The following is a 21,635-nucleotide window of genomic DNA, read 5'->3' as shown; positions in this document are numbered from 1 at the left end:
GTGGTGAGCTCAGGGGACAGGCGGTGGGCTCCGGGGGCAGGCGGTGGGCTCCGGGGGCAGGCGGTGGGCTCCGGGGGCAGGCGGTGAGCTCCGGGAACAGGCGGTGAGCTCGGGGGACAGGCGGTGAGCTCGGGGGGCAGGCGGTGGGCTCCGGGGGCAGGCGGTGGGCTCCGGGGGCAGGCGACTTACATGGGCGGCTTCTCGGCTGGGCTTCTCGTCTCCGCTCGGCTGGGCTGCTGAACTTTCTGCACCTTTCTGTAACAGAGGAAGGTACAGAATGGCCGCTCCAGCGCGCTCCCGAGAGGTTACAGCTCGTCTGCGCATGCGCAGAAGAGCTGTAGCGTCTAACACACTGAAGCGGCTCGCGCTGAGCAGAAGACCGGACTGCGCAAGCGCGTCTAAAAAAGCAAGCTGCCAGCGAATTTAGACAGAACCATGGAGACGAGGACGCTAGCAACGGAGCAGGTAAGTGGAATAACTTCTGTATGGCTCATATTTAATGCACGATGTACATTACAAAGTGCATTAATATGGCCATACGGAAGTGTATAACCCCACTTGGTTTCGCGAGACCACCCCTTTAATATAGTAGGTGGAAGAGTCACTAAAGGCAGTTTAAACGCCAATAGAACAAAATTGGGAATCACATAAATACGATCCCTGTTATATTATAACTTTTAATAGATATACATTAAAATAATTGGCCAAAAAGACAAGACACACATATAAAGATGACCCACAAAGCTATGGTTATTAATAAAACTCCATAGCACATGGGGAGAGTTCCGATATAAGTGTTGAGCTCAATCTCCTAATTGATGATGATGTATAGTAAGTGTTTGGGACTCTCAAAAATACACTCTCCTAACTGAGGCCATTCAACGAAGACGCCCCTCAGTCAGGCTCTGGGTACTTCCTATTGTATCAGTCAGACTGTAATATCAATATACAGTTTGCTAGAGATATATGGTTCACTATTAATAGTATCTAACATGATATTCCCTTTACATACGGGAACAAACTCAGCCGCATTTTCTTAAACCACAGCACGCTCAGTCGATTCTCCCCTAATACGATTGATGCATACTAATAGTCTTTGGTCTCTGGCTAAAGTGCACCACTGCCAGTGCCTATGCTGATAAATCTGTAATGTTAGCCCTGGTAGTATCTTCACTTGCTTTGTTTTAGACTCCGCAGCATTAGCTCACAATGCAGCATGCACACAGTTGGTTCTCCCCTATTATTAATGATGCATGATAGTCTGGCTGAAATGAACCACTACTATATCTGCACAGTATCTGCTCTTGCTAACATTAGAGCACATAGCATTTGTTAGCACCACAGCACACTCTCAGGGCTCATTCAGACAAGCAGGTTTATGTGCGTACAATATTGCCTGAGCCCAACAACGGTGGAGAGGTGAGTATATATATATATATATATTTTTTTTTGCACATGCTAGGGATGATTTTCAGGGAAGTGCTTATATTTAAAGCCCTTCCCCGGAAATCAATGCTGGGGGTGTCGGCAGCCCATTAAAAGCAATTGACACACAGTTTCGTTCACGCGCTTTTCTGCACATCCGTGCAGCGCTACTTTATGCGCAGCAAGGATGCGTGCAAAACAACTCTCGTGTGAACGAGGCCTCAGTGAGTTCTCCCCTATTATTGTGATGTGCACTGATAGTCTTTGCTCTCTGGCTGAGGTATAACAATGCTAGTGCCCTTGCTGATAAATCTGTACTGTTAGTCCTATCAATATCTGCTTTACACATTTCCCTTCATAAAGAAGTTCATCAGGAGGTAATTTAAGTTACACTAGTATAGATACACGCAGGTAAAGATAATAGAATGAGCAAAATAACGTGCCCATGTGCTATAGAGTTTTATTAATAACCATAGCTATGTGGGTCATCTTTATATGTGTGTCTTCTCTTTCTTGGCCAATTATTTTAATGTATATCTGTTAAAAGTTGTATTTTAACAGGAACCTTATTTCTGTGATTCCTTATATAGTAGGTGAAATTAATTATGCAAAGTGCACCAAAAAAAAAACAAAAAAAAAACTAACGTACATGTTGTGTGCCAAATTTATTATGTGTTTTAGACACTTTTTGCATCTCACTAGACAGTTTTGAAAAGTGTCAAGGAAAAGGTGGCGTGGCTAAGTGGATTTGTGAAATGCCCTAGATGTATTAATAGTGTAAGTCATAATTTAGGCACAAAATATTGGTCAGAAAATAAGCCAACCAAGAAGTGACATAAGGAAGAGAAAATTGTCTAACATGTAAAGGAGTATGTGCTATGGTGATACATTTGGATTGATCTAGTTATATACTGCCTAATGAAAATGTTGCTCCCCAATTGTGTTCACAAAGCTCTGCATGGCGCTGCGCCACCATACATCGTCTCCCTACTGTCAGTATACCACCCAGCGCGCTCACTCCGATCGGCTAACACCCTCAGACTAAACACCCCTGTAATACGAACCTCTCATGCTCGCCTACAGGACTTCACTAGAGCAGCACCCATCCTCTGGAATGCTCTACCCCAAGGCATCCGGACAATTTTCGATGCACGAAATTTCAGACGTGCCTTAAAAACGCACCTCTTCAGGGAAGCATACCAAATCTCCTGACCTAGTCCCTCGCCCCTCCCTATGGTGCTCCACCCTGTTTGCCTTCTGATAAATGATCTGTACATAAAATTTCCTATTGCCTGTGTTCCCCAACCCCTGCACCTCCTGTACAACCCCCAACCCATTTGTGTCTAACCCAATGTATCTCACATTGTAATTGTTGCAATTGCTGTATTGTTTTGCATTTATCCATGCCTGAAAGCGCTGCGGAATAAGTTGGCACTATACAAATAAAGATTATTATTATTACTATTATTGTGTTTTCAGGAAGAGAACAATCCTAGCTTTGACAATGAGAACATGATGATGACCATACTCAACATGTTTTTTGCCGGGACTGAAACAGTCAGCACTACCCTAAGACATGGGTTAATGCTAATTATGAAGTATCCTGAAATACAAGGTCAGTATTAAATTGGTAATGCACTTTTTGCTACAAGGATTCCTGGATGATAAGTTGAACACAGCATATCAAACTGGCTGGCATCCCACTGATCTGTTGTAAGCATTAGAGGAACCAAGCAGCAAGTCTCCAATTTTTCTGCAGCGCCTCCACAGGGGAAATTAAATATTACAAAGTTCTCAAAAATGAATGAGTCAGCTATGTAAGGTTTTTTTTTAAATCTCGTCCAACTCTTACATGTTGTCAACATCTCCTGACATCATTCAGAGGCTTACATTAGCTACATTGGCCATTAGCTACGATGCAAAAAAAAAAAAAGAAAAAGAACTGTGGCCCAGCATATAGGAGTGTGTATATTATGTAAGTCTATATTATGGCTAATGGATGTGTATTATTTCCTTCACCAAAGGACACCACAGGATTGATAGAGTGGGCGAGTAAAAAAATGACATCACTTGGCTCCCCATCATTTCCCTAAAGAGCACAAAAGATTAGTTTCTGGTGCTGTTGGGAAATGATAAATTCCCTGTAAACAAAGCTTTATTATTTTCCTAATAATTTTTTTTACCCAGCTAAACTGCACGAGGAAATACATCGAGTGATTGGGGAAAATCGTATACCAAACATTGAAGACCGTCCCAAAATGCCATATATGGATGCTGTAATACATGAGATCCAGAGATTCAGTGACATTCTTCCACTGAATGTACCCCACGCAACAATAACAGATGTTAACTTCAAGGGATATACTATTCCTAAGGTATGAGAATAAGATAATGCATCTTTTGGCCAAGGGCAGATGAGTAACTTTTTTGCAAGCCTATGCCTGCAAAAAAAAAAAATTGCGTCTACCAGAACCATTGGTTTCCTATGAAGTGTTCACATGTCTGCTTTTTAGAGGCATAAAATACTTGCACCTGCAAAAGATAGGACACGCGTACCATTAAGGTCCATGCTGCGCATAAAGACGTCGTGTGATGTCCGTTAATCCCAGCGGGGAGTCCCCTCATCACTGAACACTGTGACAGCACTGTTACAGTGTTCAGTGATGATGGGTCTGCAGCAGGGATAAAAGAATCCCCTGTCACAGCTGTGGCAGAGGACCGCGATACTATCCCATTGCTTTCAATGGGTCCGGCGCTGCTGCCGCCCCACTGAAAGCAATGGGATGAAGGCAACCCCTGCAACGTTGATGTTCGACGGGGGGCTTGAAATATAGGCCCTACCCTGAAAATCATCCCTAGCTGTTAAAAAAAACTAAAATTAACTCACCTAGAAACGTTGTCCGGCTCCTCTCCCCATCCCCGGCAGTCTTCATCTGTATTCTGGTGGCCGGGGATTGAAAAATCTCTGCCACTAGAAAGCGTTGCCTCTGATTAGCTGAGCGCTGTAACCAATCACAGGTAGCGCTCATTCATTCATTGAAGGGTGCAAAAAGATGACAAAGGAATCTTTTTAAGCTAAGTTTAGAGCAGTTGAATTCCCTTAAAGAAAACCTGTCACTGGATAAAATCAATGGGTTAGCAGCAAGGGTCTGCTGGCTCTATTGCAGTTTTTTCCATACTCGCCCTCCTTTGCCCAGATGGGCTTTTCTTAGATCCAGCTCCTGATTGGTCAATGTGTCATAGGGTCGGTCCCCATCGCTTATTCTCAAGGGGTGACATCAGACTTGATTGACTCATGCAGAGTTAATGGTGATGATCGCCCATATAGCACAGTGACCATGCTAGAAGTAGGGTGTAAGACGGGCCTATCTGGGCAAGTCAAGGTGAGTATTGAAAAACAACAAAGATAGAGTCAGCCAGCCTCACTACTTTATTCATTGGCAGGTCCTACGAAGGGAATTGTCCATGAATGCCACAAAATGCTCACCAGTTGTGCAACCTACAGAAATCTGTCTTAGAATGGGAGAATGCATATGTTTAATGGAGTAGAAAGTAGGGAGGAGCCCGATACTACACAGTTCATTTTTATCAGGCTTACCATTCAATTTAAGAGGACTGATCCATGTAGTATTAATCTCTATCCCTTTCCCCTTCAGTCTACAGGTGCATTTTACGTTTCTAGGACAGGTTTCCACAGGCTGTTCGAACAATGGTAATTTTGTGGCATTCCTGGACAATTCCTTGAAGTATTTGGAGTAGTGCCTCATCAACTAAATAGCCCTTTGTGATCCATAAAGTAATGTTCATCTCTTGTTTCTTTAGGGCACAGATGTCTATCCATTGTTGTGTTCTGTTCTACAAGACCCCACCAAGATTACCCGCCCCGGCAAGTTTGATCCTAACAACTTCTTAGACAACAAGGGATGTTTTAGGAAGAATGATGCCTTCATGCCATTTTCTGCAGGTATTAACAAAGTGTAAATGAGTTCACCTAAGCCAAACTAATGAGTAATGGGATGATTTGTAAGTAACCTACAGCTAAAAATGATATGGTACTTTGCATAGTTTTCCAAGTATGTTAAGTGGACTGCTGCAAAAGGAAAAAAAAAGTAATATTTTCATATGCAGATGTAGCATGAATCCAGATACAGATTTTTTTCTATCATAGTTTCACATAAAGGGATAGCAACTGTGGTACAACTCCAATCAAGTAAATGAAGTTTCCTGTACAGCTGCACGCCTAGCCATCCAAATGTACAGGGAACTACAGTCAGCTCCATTTGCTTAGCCGCCCCTTTATGGTCATGATCACTGGGGGTCCCAGAAGTTGGACCTCAAACAATCATTAAATGATAACACATCTTAGCACTATGCCTTAATTTAATGAGCTGGAAATACCCCTCTAAAGGGATGGCATGAGATTGGAAAAACATGGCAGCTTTCTTCCAGAAACAGCACTACCTTGTCCATGGGCTGTGGCTGGTATTGCAACTGAGTCCCATCCAAAGAGTGGAACTATTTCTGAAACAAAGTAGCCATGTTTTCCTAACATTATATAACCTCCTTGTTGACCATACAGTACCACACTTACCCATATAGTGTATCGTTAAAAATATTACTTATGAGCAATAAATAGCTTGAAGGACTACAGATGCTTAATGCTAATAATATTGAAGTACTCTTGCTCCCCTGGCTAACCTGACAGTGCTAAAGGGGTTATCTTGAGAATGTACAGCTGCTTAGTCCCTGCTGGTCTTCACTTCTAGGTGCAAACCGATAACATCCTGACACCATGTCATGTGTATCATAGAATGGTAAAGTTGGAAGGGCTCTCCAAGGTTATCGAGTCCAACCCCCTGCTCAGTGCAGGATTCACTAAATCATCCGACACAGATGTCTGTCCAGCCTCTGTTTGAAGACTTCCATTAAAGTGTAGTGGCTCAGAGTTGGGGTGTCTTTGAATGAGGTGTATATGCCATGTGTGTTTTGTTGTTTGGTATATTTGTGTCAGTCTGTGTTCTATGTTTGTGCTTATAAGCTTTGTGGTGGCAAGTCTGTATCGTATTACTTGGTGTTTGTGTTGCAATTGCAAGGTTAGCCAAGTTGGGAGGCGGAGTTGAGAGGAGAGAGAGGACAGTTCATGGATAGTTGGTGGAGGAGGATATGTCAGCGGGAGGCTAAAGCTCTGGTGCTTCTGCGTGCGTAGAGCCGTGGGCCTATTTCTTTTGCTGTAGGATGTATCCCCTCAGGTGACTGAAGCTCGGAGTTTATATCCTGCTGTAGTAGTTGGAGGAAGTACCTAGCAAGCAAAAGAAAGGGAAAGTTGTGAGTTATCAAGCATATCAGGAATGTAGGACAATTACCACCATTTGCTCTTGCCTGTTTTTGCACTGTGCGCGACTGAGCTGGGCCACATTTCGCCATTGTCGGGAGAGAACACAGAGCCATCGTCTTCTCCCCCCGCAATGGCCAGCCTTCGCTCGGATGCCGTAGAAGGGGAACTCACCACCTCCCATGGCCACATGTTCCACTCATTGATCACCTTTACTGTGAATTTTTTTTCTCTAATATCTAATCTGTGTCTCCTGCCTTTTAGTTTCATCCCATTTCTTCTAGCATTTCATTGTTCATATCAGAATAGGGCTGATCCCTCTATACTTCGGATTTTTATAGACAGCTATTAAGTCCCTACTGCAGTGAATCACTGCTCACTTCAAGTGGTGACTAGCTGGTAGGATTGTACTTGTGTCAATGTTGTCATCACTGGTTCCCTGCACTTGAAAGAGGCTTTTGGAAAACAAAAACATTGCAGGATAACCTCTTTAATCCTACTTCAGGGTCCAAGGGGGTGGTGTCTGCTACTAAAGAACACCCATCAGAGAATCCCTGTGTTATGTACTGCCCCATGTATTTTGGGCTGACAATCTGATTAAAACTTTAGCACCATTTGTCTTCTGCAATTTCTACATATCACGGTATAAATACACTATGGGTGCTTTTACATAGGACAACTGTCTGGTGCTTTAAAGCCTGACAGTCACCCCAACAATTATTGCTCTTACACAGGAGAGATAATCACTCACTGAATAGGAAGCAGAACAAATCGGAGATCTCTTCTGGCCGCCCGCCCCCATTCCGAGTAAACAGGCAGTCATTCATAGATAAACAACTGCTTTTTTTACAAGAGCTGATCATTGTTTGATTTTTATGCCTGCACAAACTAAATGAATGATAAGCAAACAAATTATTGTTTTTCTTTCAGTTGCTGGCAGTGCTAACACTAAACGATTATCATTCACTTTTGCATAATCCAGCGGGCCTTAATTGCCCTTTTACACTTAATAATTATTGCTCAGATTCTTGCTTGACCACGGAAATCTGAAGGATAATTAATTATCTTATCAATTATAATAATAATTATAATTGCTCAGTGTAAACACTTGTATTGAATGACAAACAATAATTGTTTCATAGTTTAGATCCTTTTTGTCACTGAAAGTGCCTGAAACTAAAATATAACCTTTATTAATATTAATGATAAAAAACCAATACTGCTAAGGCAGGATGGTTCCGACCCAAACGGACACAAAATGACAGACAACCATACAAAACAACCACAAAATTAATTGCCTATGGGGTTAGCGCAATTTGCTTAAGTAATTAGAATGACTCAAATACAGAGTTTTAATATATTATTTAAATTGATAATGATAAGAGGGGCTACCAGATAAGGTGGTGACCGTAGCGGGCCGTTATCAGGTATACAAGGGACCAGAAAGTGGTAGCGCCTACTGAGATAACTCCATGTTGTTATGCATTAATAAGAACATGCCTATTGATGGAAAGACACTGTTCCAAAACAACTAGAGAGCGTCACTCATAAAACCCTAAGTGGTGGATAATGACAATTAGATCATCCACACTAGACAAATATTATACTAGTACACTCGCTTATGGGAGTACTGTACTGAGTCCGTAACCTTATTTGTTACTAGACTTATTCCCTTCCCCATAGGGTCATCGATCTGACAAGACCCAGTTCTTAAATTAGGTCAAAGTCTGTATCATTGGAAACAGGCTAGAAGGCTGGACTTGTAATGACAATTAAGTCAGGAGAAGTCCAAGCTACTTATAATATATGTCAATTCGCAAAATTGCGAATTTGATGAACATATAAATAGTTAGCTGAAATCCAATGTGGACCAGGGCGAACAAGATCGTCCGTAATCGTCTAATCGTCAACGCGTTTCCGCAGCGCAAGACAGATTATTTGGCGCGCTGCTTCATCAGGACAAAAATAAGACTGAATGATGCCCAAAAATTGTGCGATGCCAATCAACTGCACACAATTTTTGTTGCAATGGGTTCGAATAGCAAACAGCAGTTGCACAAAAATTGCGCGTAAGAACTGGTTTTTTAATGCGCCAATGTAAGAAGGCTGGTAGATTAATTGCACATTATGTAAAAGCAAATAGAATGGTTTTTAGTGTAGTGTAATTAATAACACTGCTTTACACTAAACAGACGACTGTGGAGGCTGATTTACACAAACAGATTGATTTGCGATTATAATGCAATCAATCTTGTTGCCTTACACTAGACAGTCGACTGCAAAGGCAACCCGATTGGTTTGCAAATAGTGCAATTGACCATGCTGTTTTATAATGAACAGACAGCTGACATAGCAATCCTTATGTTAGATAGGTCCATTAATTGAACACTATTCAACAAACATAGGTCTGTCAGTTTGAAATAATGCCTCACAGGGGCTGGTAGTGTAGTTTAGATAGCGGTCACCATCTAGGACCCTATTGTACTTTAGCAAGGTTAGAAAATTTATCATCACAATTTCTAATTGACCTCCCTGGCTCTTTTGTCAGTCTGGGATAATAAACGCCAAGTATCAGGTGTTCAGACTGTTTAATCACTAGCACCTATGTTTGTTCAATAGTGTTCAATTAATGGACCTATCTAACATAAGGATTGCTATGTCAGCTGTCTGTTCATTATAAAACAGCATGGTCAATTGCACTATTTGCAAACCAATCGGGTTGCCTTTGCAGTCGACTGTCTAGAGTAAGGCAACAAGATTGATTGCATTATAATCGCAAATCAATCTGTTTGTGTAAATCAGCCTCCACAGTCGTCTGTTTAGTGTAAAGCAGTGTTATTAATTACACTACACTAAAAACCATTCTATTTGCTTTTACATAATGTGCAATTAATCTACCAGCCTTCTTACATTGGCGCATTAAAAAACCAGTTATTACGCGCAATTTTTGTGCAACTGCTGTTTGCTATTCGAACCCATTGCAACAAAAATTGTGTGCAGTTGATTGGCATCGCACAATTTTTGGGCATCATTCAGTCTTATTTTCGTCCTGATGAAGCAGCGCGCCAAATAATCTGTCTTGCGCTGCGGAAACGCGTTGACGATTAGACGATTACGGACGATCTTGTTCGCCCTGGTCCACATTGGATTTCAGCTAACTATTTATATGTTCATCAAATTCGCAATTTTGCGAATTGACATATATTATAAGTAGCTTGGACTTCTCCTGACTTAATTGTCATTACAAGTCCAGCCTTCTAGCCTGTTTCCAATGATACAGACTTTGACCTAATTTAAGAACTGGGTCTTGTCAGATCGATGACCCTATGGGGAAGGGAATAAGTCTAGTAACAAATAAGGTTACGGACTCAGTACAGTACTCCCATAAGCGAGTGTACTAGTATAATATTTGTCTAGTGTGGATGATCTAATTGTCATTATCCACCACTTAGGGTTTTATGAGTGACGCTCTCTAGTTGTTTTGGAACAGTGTCTTTCCATCAATAGGCATGTTCTTATTAATGCATAACAACATGGAGTTATCTCAGTAGGCGCTACCACTTTCTGGTCCCTTGTATACCTGATAACGGCCCGCTACGGTCACCACCTTATCTGGTAGCCCCTCTTATCATTATCAATTTAAATAATATATTAAAACTCTGTATTTGAGTCATTCTAATTACTTAAGCAAATTGCGCTAACCCCATAGGCAATTAATTTTGTGGTTGTTTTGTATGGTTGTCTGTCATTTTGTGTCCGTTTGGGTCGGAACCATCCTGCCTTAGCAGTATTGGTTTTTTATCATTAATATTAATAAAGGTTATATTTTAGTTTCAGGCACTTTCAGTGACAAACAGTTTAAATTGCTCGAAGAGCCTTGGTTGTCACAGTGATTAATAGTTTAGATCCTTCAAGCATAAAACTCAAATGACGACTGGCCTGTATAAACAGGCAGTTATTAGAGATGAGCGAACGTACTCGTCCGAGCTTGATATTCGTGCGAATATTAGGGTGTTCGGGATGCTCGTTACTCGTAATGAGTACCACGCGGTGTTCCGGTTACTTTCAGTTTCCTCTCTGAGACGTTAGCGCGCTTTTCTGGCCAATTGAAAGACAGGGAAGGCATTACAACTTCCCCCTGTGACGTTCAAGCCCTATACCACCCCCCTGCTGTGAGTGGCTGGGGCGATCAGATGTCACCCGAGTATAAAAATCGGCCCCTCCCGCGGCTCGGCTCAGATGCCTTGTGAGTTAGCTAAGGGACAGTGGTATCGTGCTGGAGCTGCTGTAGGGAGAGCGTTAGGGGTTAGTGTAGGCTTCAAGAACCCCAACGGTCCTTCTCAGGGCCACATCTAATAGTGTGCAGTACTGTGTTAGCACTGTATTTTTTTTTTTTTTCAAAATTGGATCTGCAGAGCATTGCGCCCTGCAATAGGGACAGAAGTGGTGGTTAGGCAGGGAGAGTGTTAGCAGTGAGTGTTAGGCTTCAAGAACCCTAACGGTCCTTTCTAGGGCCACATCTATCCGTGTGCAGTACTGTCCAGGCTGCTGTTAGCAGTGTTGCATATTTTTTTTCTTTCTCAAAACCGGCTGTGCAGACCATTGCACCCGGCATTAATACTACAGGGATAGAATTGTGTAGGCAGGGCCAGAAGACATACATTATTCATTGAATAGACGCAGTGTGGCTTTTCCTTTGAAAAACAAGGGAAAAAAATTTATTTCGCCTGCCTCTGACAGTCCTCAGTGCTCCGGGTACGTGTGTGCTGCGTGCAGAACGTTAAAAATAATCAGACGCAGCCAGCTACGTTTTACTGCAGGGTTGCGCCAATTTTTTTCCTGCATGGGAAATCCCTGATCTGCTGTAGCGAATAACTTTGCATCACTGCAGTTCTCTGACACATTTGCAGGGCCACAACACAGTTATTAAACTTAGTAGTATTCATTGAATACACGCAGTGTGGCTTGTCCTTTGAAAAACAAGGGAAAAAATTCTATTTCGCCTGCCTCTGACAGTCCTCAGGGCTCTGGGTACGTGTGTGCTGCGTGCAGAACGTTAAAAAAAATCAGACGCAGCCAGCTACGTTTTACTGCAGGCTTGCGCCAATTTTTTTCCTGCATGGGAAATCCCTGATCTGCTGTAGCGAATAACTTTGCATCACTGCAGTTCTGTGACACATTTGCAGGGCCACAACACAGTTATTAAACTTAGTAGTATTCATTGAATACACGCAGTGTGGCTTGTCCTTTGAAAAACAAGGGAAAAAATTCTATTTTGGCTGCAGGCTTGCGCCAATTTCTTTCCTGCATGGGAAATCCCTGATCTGCTGTAGCGAATAACTTTGCATCACTGCAGTTCTCTGACACATTTGCAGGGCCACAACACAGTTATTAAACTTAGTAGTATTCATTGAATACACGCAGTGTGGCTTGTCCTTTGAAAAACAAGGGAAAAAATTCTATTTTGGCTGCAGGCTTGCGCCAATTTCTTTCCTGCATGGGAAATCCCTGATCTGCTGTAGCGAATAACTTTGCATCACTGCAGTTCTCTGACACATTTGCAGGGCCACAACACAGTTATTAAACTTAGTAGTATTCATTGAATACACGCAGTGTGGCTTGTCCTTTGAAAAACAAGGGAAAATATTCTATTTCGCCTGCCTCTGACAGTCCTCAGGGCTCTGGGTACGTGTGTGCTGCGTGCAGAACGTTAAAAAAAATCAGATGCAGCCAGCTACGTTTTACTGCAGGCTTGCGCCAATTTTTTTCCTGCGTGGGAAATCCCTGATCTGCTGTAGCGAATAACTTTGCATCACTGCAGTTCTGTGACACATTTGCAGGGCCACAACACAGTTATTAAACTTAGTAGTATTCATTAAATACACGCAGTGTGGCTTGTCCTTTGAAAAACAAGGGAAAAAATTCTATTTTGGCTGCAGGCTTGCGCCAATTTCTTTCCTGCATGGGAAATCCCTGATCTGCTGTAGCGAATAACTTTGCATCACTGCAGTTCTCTGACACATTTGCAAGGCTACAACACAGTTATTAAACTTAGTAGTATTCATTGAATACACGCAGTGTGGCTTGTCCTTTGAAAAACAAGGGAAAAAATTCTATTTTGGCTGCAGGCTTGCGCCAATTTCTTTCCTGCATGGGAAATCCCTGATCTGCTGTAGCGAATAACTTTGCATCACTGCAGTTCTCTGACACATTTGCAGGGCCACAACACAGTTATTAAACTTAGTAGTATTCATTGAATACACGCAGTGTGGCTTGTCCTTTGAAAAATAAGGGAAAAAATTCTATTTTGGCTGCAGGCTTGCGCCAATTTTTTTCCTGCATGGGAAAGCCCTGATTTGCTGTAGCAAATAACTTTGCATCACTGCAGTTCTCTGACACATTTGCAGGGCCACAACACAGTTATTAAACTTAGTAGTATTCATTGAATACACGCAGTGTGGCTTGTCCTTTGAAAAACAAGGGAAAAAATTCTATTTTGGCTGCAGGCTTGCGCCAATTTCTTTCCTGCATGGGAAATCCCTGATCTGCTGTAGCGAATAACTTTGCATCACTGCAGTTCTCTGACACATTTGCAGGGCCACAACACAGTTATTAAACTTAGTAGTATTCATTGAATACACGCAGTGTGGCTTGTCCTTTGAAAAACAAGGGAAAAAATTCTATTTTGGTTGCAGGCTTGCGCCAATTTCTTTCCTGCATGGGAAATCCCTGATCTGCTGTAGCGAATAACTTTGCATCACTGCAGTTCTCTGACACATTTGCAGGGCCACAACACAGTTATTAAACTTAGTAGTATTCATTGAATACACGCAGTGTGGCTTGTCCTTTGAAAAACAAGGGAAAAAATTCTATTTTGGCTGCAGGCTTGCGCCAATTTCTTTCCTGCCTGGGAAATCAAATCACTGGTAATACACCATGCTGAGGGGTAGGGGTAGGCCTATAGGACGTGGACGCGGGCGAGGACGCGGAGGCCCAAGTCAGGGTGTGGGCACAGGCCGAGCCAGTGCGGTGGCCAGGGGTAGAGGCAGGGCCAGACCGAATAATCCACCAACTCTTTCCCAAAGCGCCCCCTCGCGCCATGCCACCCTGCACAGGTGCAGGTGCTCTACGGTGTGGCAGTTTTTCACAGAGACGCCTGACGACCGACGAACAGTGGTGTGCAACCTTTGTCGCGCCAAGATCAGCTGGGGAGGCACCACCAACAGCATGCGCAGGCATATGATGGCCAAGCACCCCACAAGGTGGGACGATGCCCGTTCACCGCCTCCGGTTTGCACCACTGCCTCTCCCCCTGTGCCCCAACCTGCCACTGAGATCCAACCCCCCTCTGAGGACACAGGCACTACCGTCTCCTGGCCTGCACCCACACCCTCACCTCCGCTGTCCTCGGCCCCATCCAGCAATGTCTCTCAGCGTAGCGTCCAGACGTCGCTAGCGCCACAGTTTGAGCGCAAGCTCAAGTACGACGCCACACACCCGCACGCTCAAGCGTTAAACGTGCACATTGCAAAATTGATCAGCCTAGAGATGCTGCCGTATAGGCTTGTGGAAACGGAGGCTTTCAAAAGCATGATGGCGGCGGCGGCCCCGCGCTACTCAGTTCCCAGGCGCCACTACTTTTCCCGATGTGCCGTCCCAGGCCTGCACGACCACGTCTCCCGCAACATTGTACGCGCCCTCACCAACGCGGTTACTGCCAAGGTCCACTTAACAACAGACACGTGGACGAGCACAGGCGGGCAGGGCCACTATATCTCCCTGACGACACAATGGGTGAATTTAGTGGAGGCTGGGACAGAGTCAGAGCCTGGGACCGCTCACGTCCTACCCACCCCCAGAATTGCGGGCCACAGCTCGGTGGTGGTATCTGCGGCGGTGTATGCTTCCTCCACTAAAGCACCTTCCTCCTCCTCCTCCAACGCAAGCTCTGTCTCGCAATCAAGATGTGTCAGCAGCACGTCGCCAGCAGTCGGTGTCACGCGGCGTGGCAGCACAGCGGTGGGCAAGCGTCAGCAGGCCGTGCTGAAACTACTCAGCTTAGGAGAGAAGAGGCACACGGCCCACGAACTGCTGCAGGGTCTGACAGAGCAGACCGACCGCTGGCTTGCGCCGCTGAGCCTCCAACTGGGCATGGTCGTGTGTGACAACGGCCGTAAGCTGGTGGCGGCTCTGCAGCTCGGCAGCCTCACGCACGTGCCATGCCTGGCCCATGTCTTTAATTTGGTGGTTCAGCGCTTTCTGAAAAGCTACCCCCACTTGTCATACCTGCTCGGAAAGGTGCGCCAGCTCTGCGCACATTTCCGCAAATCCCACACGCACGCTGCCACCCTGCGGACACTGCAACATCGGTTTAATCTGCCAGTGCATCGACTGCTGTGCGACGTGCCCACACAGTGGAACTCTACGCTCCACATGTTGGCCAGACTCTATGAGCAGCGTAGAGCTATAGTGGAATACCAACTCCAACTTGTGCGGCGCAGTGTGAGTCAGCCTCCTCAATTATTTACAGAAGAGTGGCCCTGGTTGGCAGCCATCTGCCAGGTCCTTGGAAAATTTGAGGAGTCTACCCAGGTGGTGAGCGGCGATGCTGCAATCATTAGCGTCACCATTCCTCTGCTATGCATTTTGAGAAGTTCCCTGCAAAGCATAAAGGCAGACGCTTTGCGCTCGGAAACAGGGGGAAGACAGTATGTCGCTGGATAGTCAGAGCACCCTCCTGTCTATATCTCAGCGCGTTCAGGAGGAGGAGGAGGAGCATGAGGAGGATGAGGAGGAGGGGGAAGAGACAGCTTGGCCCATTGCTGACGGTACCCATGCTGCTTGCCTGTCATCCTTTCAGCGTGTATGGCCTGAGGAGGAGGAAGAGGAGGAGGATCCTGAAAGTGATCTTCCTAGTGAAGACAGCCATGTGTTGCGTACAGGTACCCTGGCACACATGGCTGACTTCATGTTAGGATGCCTTTCTCGTGACCCTCGCGTTACACGCATTCTGGCCACTACGGATTACTGGGTGTACACATTGCTCGACCCACGGTATAAGGAGAGCCTTTGCACTCTCATTCCCGAAGAGGAAAGGGGTTCGAGAATGATGCTATACCACAGGGCGCTGGTGGACAAACTAATGGTAAACTTCCCATCCGACAGCGCTAGTGGCCGAAGGCGCAGTTCCGAGGGCCAGGTAGCAGGGGAGGCGCAGAGATCATGCAGCATGTACAGCGCAGGCAGGGGAACATTCTCCAAGGCCTTTTCCAGCTTTATGGCTCCCCAGCAAGACTGTGTCACCGCTCCCCAGTCACGGCTGAGTCGGCGGGAGCACTGTAAAAGGATGGTGAGGGAGTACATAGCCGATCGCACGACCGTCCTCCGTGACGCCTCTGCCCCCTACAACTACTGGGTGTCGAAGCTGGACACATGGCCTGAACTCGCGCTGTATGCCCTGGAGGTGCTTGCTTGTCCTGCAGCTAGCGTCTTGTCAGAGAGTGTGTTTAGTGTGGCTGGGGGAATCATCACGGATAAGCGTACCCACCTGTCAACCGACAGTGCCAACAGGCTTACACTCATCAAGATGAACAAAGCCTGGATTTCCCCAGACTTCTCTTCTGCACCAGCGGACAGCAGCGATACCTAAGCAATACGTATTATGCACCCGCGGATGGAAGCATCATTCTCTCTCACCATCCAAAACGGGGACATTTCTGCTTCATCAATCTGTGTATAATATTCCTCCTCCTCCTCCTGCTCCTCCTCCTGAAACCTCACGTAATCACGCCGAACGGGCAATTTTTCTTAGGGCCACAAGGCTCACTCATATAATTTTTCTAAACAATTTTTATACGTTTCAATGCTCTTAAAAGCGTTGAAACTTTAACTTGAACCAATTTTTCGTTAAACTGGGCTGCCTCCAGGCCTAGTTACCACTTAAGCCACATTAACCAAAGCGATTAATAGGTTTCACCTGCCCTCTTGGTTGGCCATGGCCAATTTTTTGGATGTACATTAGTACTGTTGATACAGCAATTTTTGTGGTCCCTCGCCTACAGTGTAATCATAGCAATTTCTATGTTCTTCGCCTGCACTCATGGTACAGAAAGGTGTGTGGGGTTGGCCTACACTTTAGCTACATAAATGTAACTTGTGCCTTGTCTATACTGCAGCTACTGAAATGGAACGAAGACTGCGCTCCCACTATACTGCTGCTTCGGAATTGTTACTGGGGCCTGTCTTGAGTGCTACTATTACTGAAATGGAACGCATACTGTGCTCCCCCTATAATGCTGCTAGTGATATGTTAGTGGGGCCTGTCCTAATGCTACGGCTGAAATGTTACTAATTATGGGCTCTGCCTATACCGCTGCTAATGGTATGTCTCTGGGGTGTGGAAACAGAGGCTTCCAAAAGACATGATGGCGGCGAGGCCATTTCCCACCAACGCTGTTACTGTTAAGGTGCATATAACCACGGACACGTGGAGAGGACACGTAGTGCCTCAAAAACATCCCCCGCCACAGCCCACTTAATCCTGGCCACATTCCGAAAACCAACAAAATAAAACCGCGCTACTAGGTCCGCAGTCACCAACACATTACCACCAACGCGGTTACTGTTAAGGTACATATTACCAGTCTGACTGGGGCATGCAGTGTGGGCCGAAGCCCACCTGCATTAAGCACGACATTACTACCTCAGCTGTGTTGGGCAATGCAATGGGATATTTTTATGTACCGCCGGTGGGTTCCAGGGAGCCACCCATGCTGTAGGTGCACATGGAGTTTAACCTACATGTGTCCACTTGTAAAGAACCCCAGTCTGACTGGGGCATGCAGTGTGGGCCGAAGCCCACCTGCATTAAGCACGACATTACTACCTCAGCTGTGTTGGGCAATGCAATGGGATATTTCTATGTACCGCCGGTGGCTTCCTGGCACCCACCCATGCTGTGGGTCCACAGGGAATTATAAATGCATCTGTTTCCACTTGTAAAGAACCCCAGTCTGACTAGGGCATGCAGTGTGGGCCGAAGCCCACCTGCATTAGGCACGACATTACTACCTCAGCTGTGTTGGGCAATGCAATGGGATATTTTTGTGTATCGCCGGTGGGTTCCAGGGAGCCACCCATGCTGTCGGTCGACAGGGACTTCACAATAGGGAGTTGTACCTGCCTGTGTCTATGAATTAAAAAGCCCGGTCTGACTGGGGCATGCAGAGACACCTTGACAGAATGAATAGTGTGTGGCACATAGGTTCCCCATTGCTATGCCCACGTGTGCAGCTCCTGATGGCGGTGGCACACGATTCTCTTTCTCATTGCTTCTGTACAGCATTGTGGGCTATCGCCCCGCCCCTTTTAAAGAGGGTCGCTGCCTAGCCGTGCCAACCCTCTGCAGTGTGTGCCTGCGGTTCCTCGTCATGGCAGACGCACTTCTAAATAGACATGAGGGTGGTGTGGCATGAGGGCAGCTGAAGGCTGCGCAGGGACACTTTGGTGTGCGCTGTGGGGGGGAGGGGGGGCGGTTGGGCAGCATGTAACCCAGGAGAAGTGGCAGTGGAGTGCCATGCAGGCAGTGATTGTGCTTTGTTGGAGGTAGTGTGGTGCTTAGCAAAGGTATGCCATGCTAATGAGGGCTTTTCAGAAGTAAAAGTTTTTGGGAGGGGGGGGGGGCCCACTCTTGCCGCTATTGTGGCTTAATAGTGGGACCTGTGAACTTGAGATGCAGCCCAACATGTAGCCCCTCGCCTGCCCTATCCGTTGCTGTGTCGTTCCCATCACTTTCTTGAATTGCCCAGGTTTTCACACAAGGAAACTTTAGCGAGCATCGGCGAAATACAAAAATGCTCGGGTCGCCCATTGACTTCAATGGGGTTCGTTACTCGAAACGAACCCTCGAGCATCGTGAAAAGTTCGTCCCGAGTAACGAGCACCCGAGCATTTTGGTGCTCGCTCATCTCTAGCAGTTATTCATCTATGAACGACAGACAGCTTGTTTACTGGGAATGAAGGCAGGTGGTTGGAGCGATCTTCGTCTCGCTCCACCTCCATTTACGGAGTGATGTTCGCTTCTGTATAAAAACACAGGATCAATTATCGCTGGGATAGATGTTGGGCTCTTCTGTGCCTGACAGTAGTCCAGTGTAAAGGGGCCCTAAGTCTCAATAGGAGAGCTGTAGTGGCCTGGAGGGTCCTCCAGAATAGTCATATCAACTTTGTCCTGTCACACCTGTCTATGCGCTTCTTTTAGGCATAGAAGGTGCTGCACATCAGAGAAACCCTGTTTCTCCCATTTCTAAGCTCAGAGTTTAGCGTTGGAAAAAAGATGGTTACCTATTGGCTGTCTGTCATGCCTCTACTGGTTGGTGAGTGAGCTCAGAGCGGGAAACCATAACATGAGTCCCTATGCAAAGTGGGTGGAGAGTGAAAAAGTGCACGAACAAAGAGAGGAAGTGAAGGAGGAGTCAGTATGAAGAGCGAGGAGAAGGAGAGAGGAGTCGGAGGAGGAAGCTATGTGCAGCAAGTTGTGGTTGGAGAGGAGGAGTGTTAGCAAGCCTGGCGTGTTTTCACAAAGCTAGCAAGGGTAGCGAGGTCTCTTTCCGCTCGCTCGTCAACCCTGCAATGAGGAAATCTGAGTTGGAGGCCAGTGTTCCACAAAACAGCGAGTTTAACTACCCGGTGAAGTCAAAGCCAGGATTAGTTCAGCTGCCATTTTCAACCAACATTCAAAACCTGCATCATACCCTTCCAGTAAACCCATCAGTTTATCAAAACTGAGTAACCTCTAGGAAAATAGAGAGAAAGCATTGAAGAAAACTGTTGTGCAAAGTACAAATCTGCTGTCTCAACATGTTAAACTGCTACATCACTGACGGCTCTGCTACTTCCTTAATGCTGTAATGTTCACTTGTATTATAAATTGTTATCACCAAAAGCTTCAGTAAATCTGCGTGCTCTCAGTTTACTAACACAAGCTACTGGAATAATCTTAGGTTATTCCGCAATCATTAGACTTGTGAGTTCAGGTTGGAGTACTGGCATCACCCGTGATAAAACAATTGCTCATTTCAGATCTATCCATATACGTAATTCTTGTCACTGTGCAACAGCCAAGCAGAGCACTGTTACCGCCACTGTCAGGAGGGATTACAGAGCCACCCGTGACAACCATCTTGCAATCCCCATGGTCTCACCCAGTTTGGCGTGCTCAGCTCAGCTGTTACAGATCTATCAGCGTGCTAGAAGAATGGAGCCCTTATTTCTTTTCCCCTTCACTTTTTATCCGCTAATTTTTTATCACAACAAACATAAACTTTGTTGTAATTATACATTAACTGGTAAGAATGTGTAGGAAAGGAAAGATAAGGGCTGAAAACAAGGCATCCTTCTAGCCCCAGTGATAGACCTCTTATTGAGATTCAGTCTGTAGTTTACTGTATACAGGAATATGTAAAAGCTGCAGGAGACAAATTGAGCAACATTTTTTAAAAGATGTTGTCCAACTGTATGGCCTGTTCTGAGGACAAGTCTTAAATAGTGGATCAAGAGGTATTTGTCACTCAAGAGCCCAACTGATCAGCTGTTTGCTCAGACCAGCATGCTCATGCTTTGTGCTGATTCCTGCAGGAGGCAGACAGCTCAGTTGTTACCACAGTGGATAGGCTTAATATTGCAGGCAAAGTTCCTACCCACTTCAGTGGGAACTTTGCCTATAATACCAGTCCGGGCCACTGCAGTGAGAATGGAGCTATGTGCTTCCTGCAGAGATCAGCTTGATATATGAGCGCATCGGCCTGATCCCAGGAGGGGAACCCTCATCAATCCACTGCTGATGACTTGTCCTGAGGAAAGTTTACAACTGTACTACACCTTTACTTAAACTCTACTGCAAAACTTGTCAGTCCAAAATACATGCATTTAAGTGATAAAAAGAGGTCAATTGCCTTTAAGTGCAGCATTACATTTTTTCTGGTAACCAAAACCTAAAGTTTGACTAGAGTTTGTTCATAATTTTGACTAAAGCGGTGTAAGACCATTATAGCAAGTTGTGAGAAAGAAATGCATACTGGGTAATATTATGATGCAAATGCAGGCAGTTTATGCTATTTGTGATGGAATGCAATCAACTAATTATAATTTCCAGCTAACTAGATTTCTCTCATTTAGGAAAGCGGGTATGTGCCGGAGAAGGTTTGGCCAAGATGGAGCTATTTGTTTTCTTTACAGTTATTTTACAGAATTTCACATTAATCCCAGAGAGAGAATTCACAGACAAAGACATCAATCCAGTGATGACAGGTTTTGCAAATGTTCCCAAATTTTATCGGATGTCATTCAAACCCCGAATTTAATTTTGAGTACAGATCATATGCAGTGTTACTTTGCATGCGTCAGATGTGATCTGTGGGTCAAGCAAACAGAAAATAGACAATAAATTTCTTCTGTATATTACAAGTGATTGTTTTTTCAGTGTATCACGAGTAACATGTAGCACAGCCGTCTGGTTTGGATTATTCAGAACATGTACATTAACCTAAAAAAATCATTGGGTTTGTATCAAATGAATCATTGATTACTTTGACTTCTAATATGATATCCGCATCATGCAAAACTTTCTGACGTGTCACTTTGACATAGAATAACTCCGTAAAGCTTTTGCATATTCAAGTGATTCTGTTTTTTTTATCGCCACATATTGTACTGCACTTAGGTGGTAAAAATAGACCAATAGAATTGATGCATATTTATTAAAAGCGCCAAAATTATAAAAATGTTGAAAAAAATATTTTTTTTCACATTTTCAATTGCATTATCTCAAACATGTGCAAACATACTGCACACCTTTTTGATGAGATATATATTTCCATCT

At 44.9% G+C, this 21,635-nt stretch overlaps 1 protein-coding gene across 1 annotated transcript in view; it reads left to right on the top strand.

The window, feature by feature from the left end:
• LOC136580530 (cytochrome P450 2G1-like) overlaps positions 1-21,187 on the top strand; it is a 92,839-nt gene extending 71,652 nt beyond the window's left edge. Inside the window, exons 7-10 of the mRNA XM_066581151.1 lie at positions 2,905-3,040; positions 3,613-3,800; positions 5,248-5,389; positions 20,933-21,187. Of these exons, the coding sequence (XP_066437248.1) occupies positions 2,905-3,040; positions 3,613-3,800; positions 5,248-5,389; positions 20,933-21,117 (651 nt within the window). The 3' untranslated portion in view covers positions 21,118-21,187. The remainder of the gene's footprint in view (positions 1-2,904; positions 3,041-3,612; positions 3,801-5,247; positions 5,390-20,932) is intronic.
• Positions 21,188-21,635: the final 448 nt, after the last annotated feature.

Source organism: Eleutherodactylus coqui, chromosome 10 (assembly GCF_035609145.1).
Source record: "Eleutherodactylus coqui strain aEleCoq1 chromosome 10, aEleCoq1.hap1, whole genome shotgun sequence".
In the NCBI taxonomy this organism is placed as follows: Eukaryota; Metazoa; Chordata; class Amphibia; order Anura; family Eleutherodactylidae; genus Eleutherodactylus; species Eleutherodactylus coqui.
This window is presented reverse-complemented; position numbering and strand designations above follow the sequence as displayed.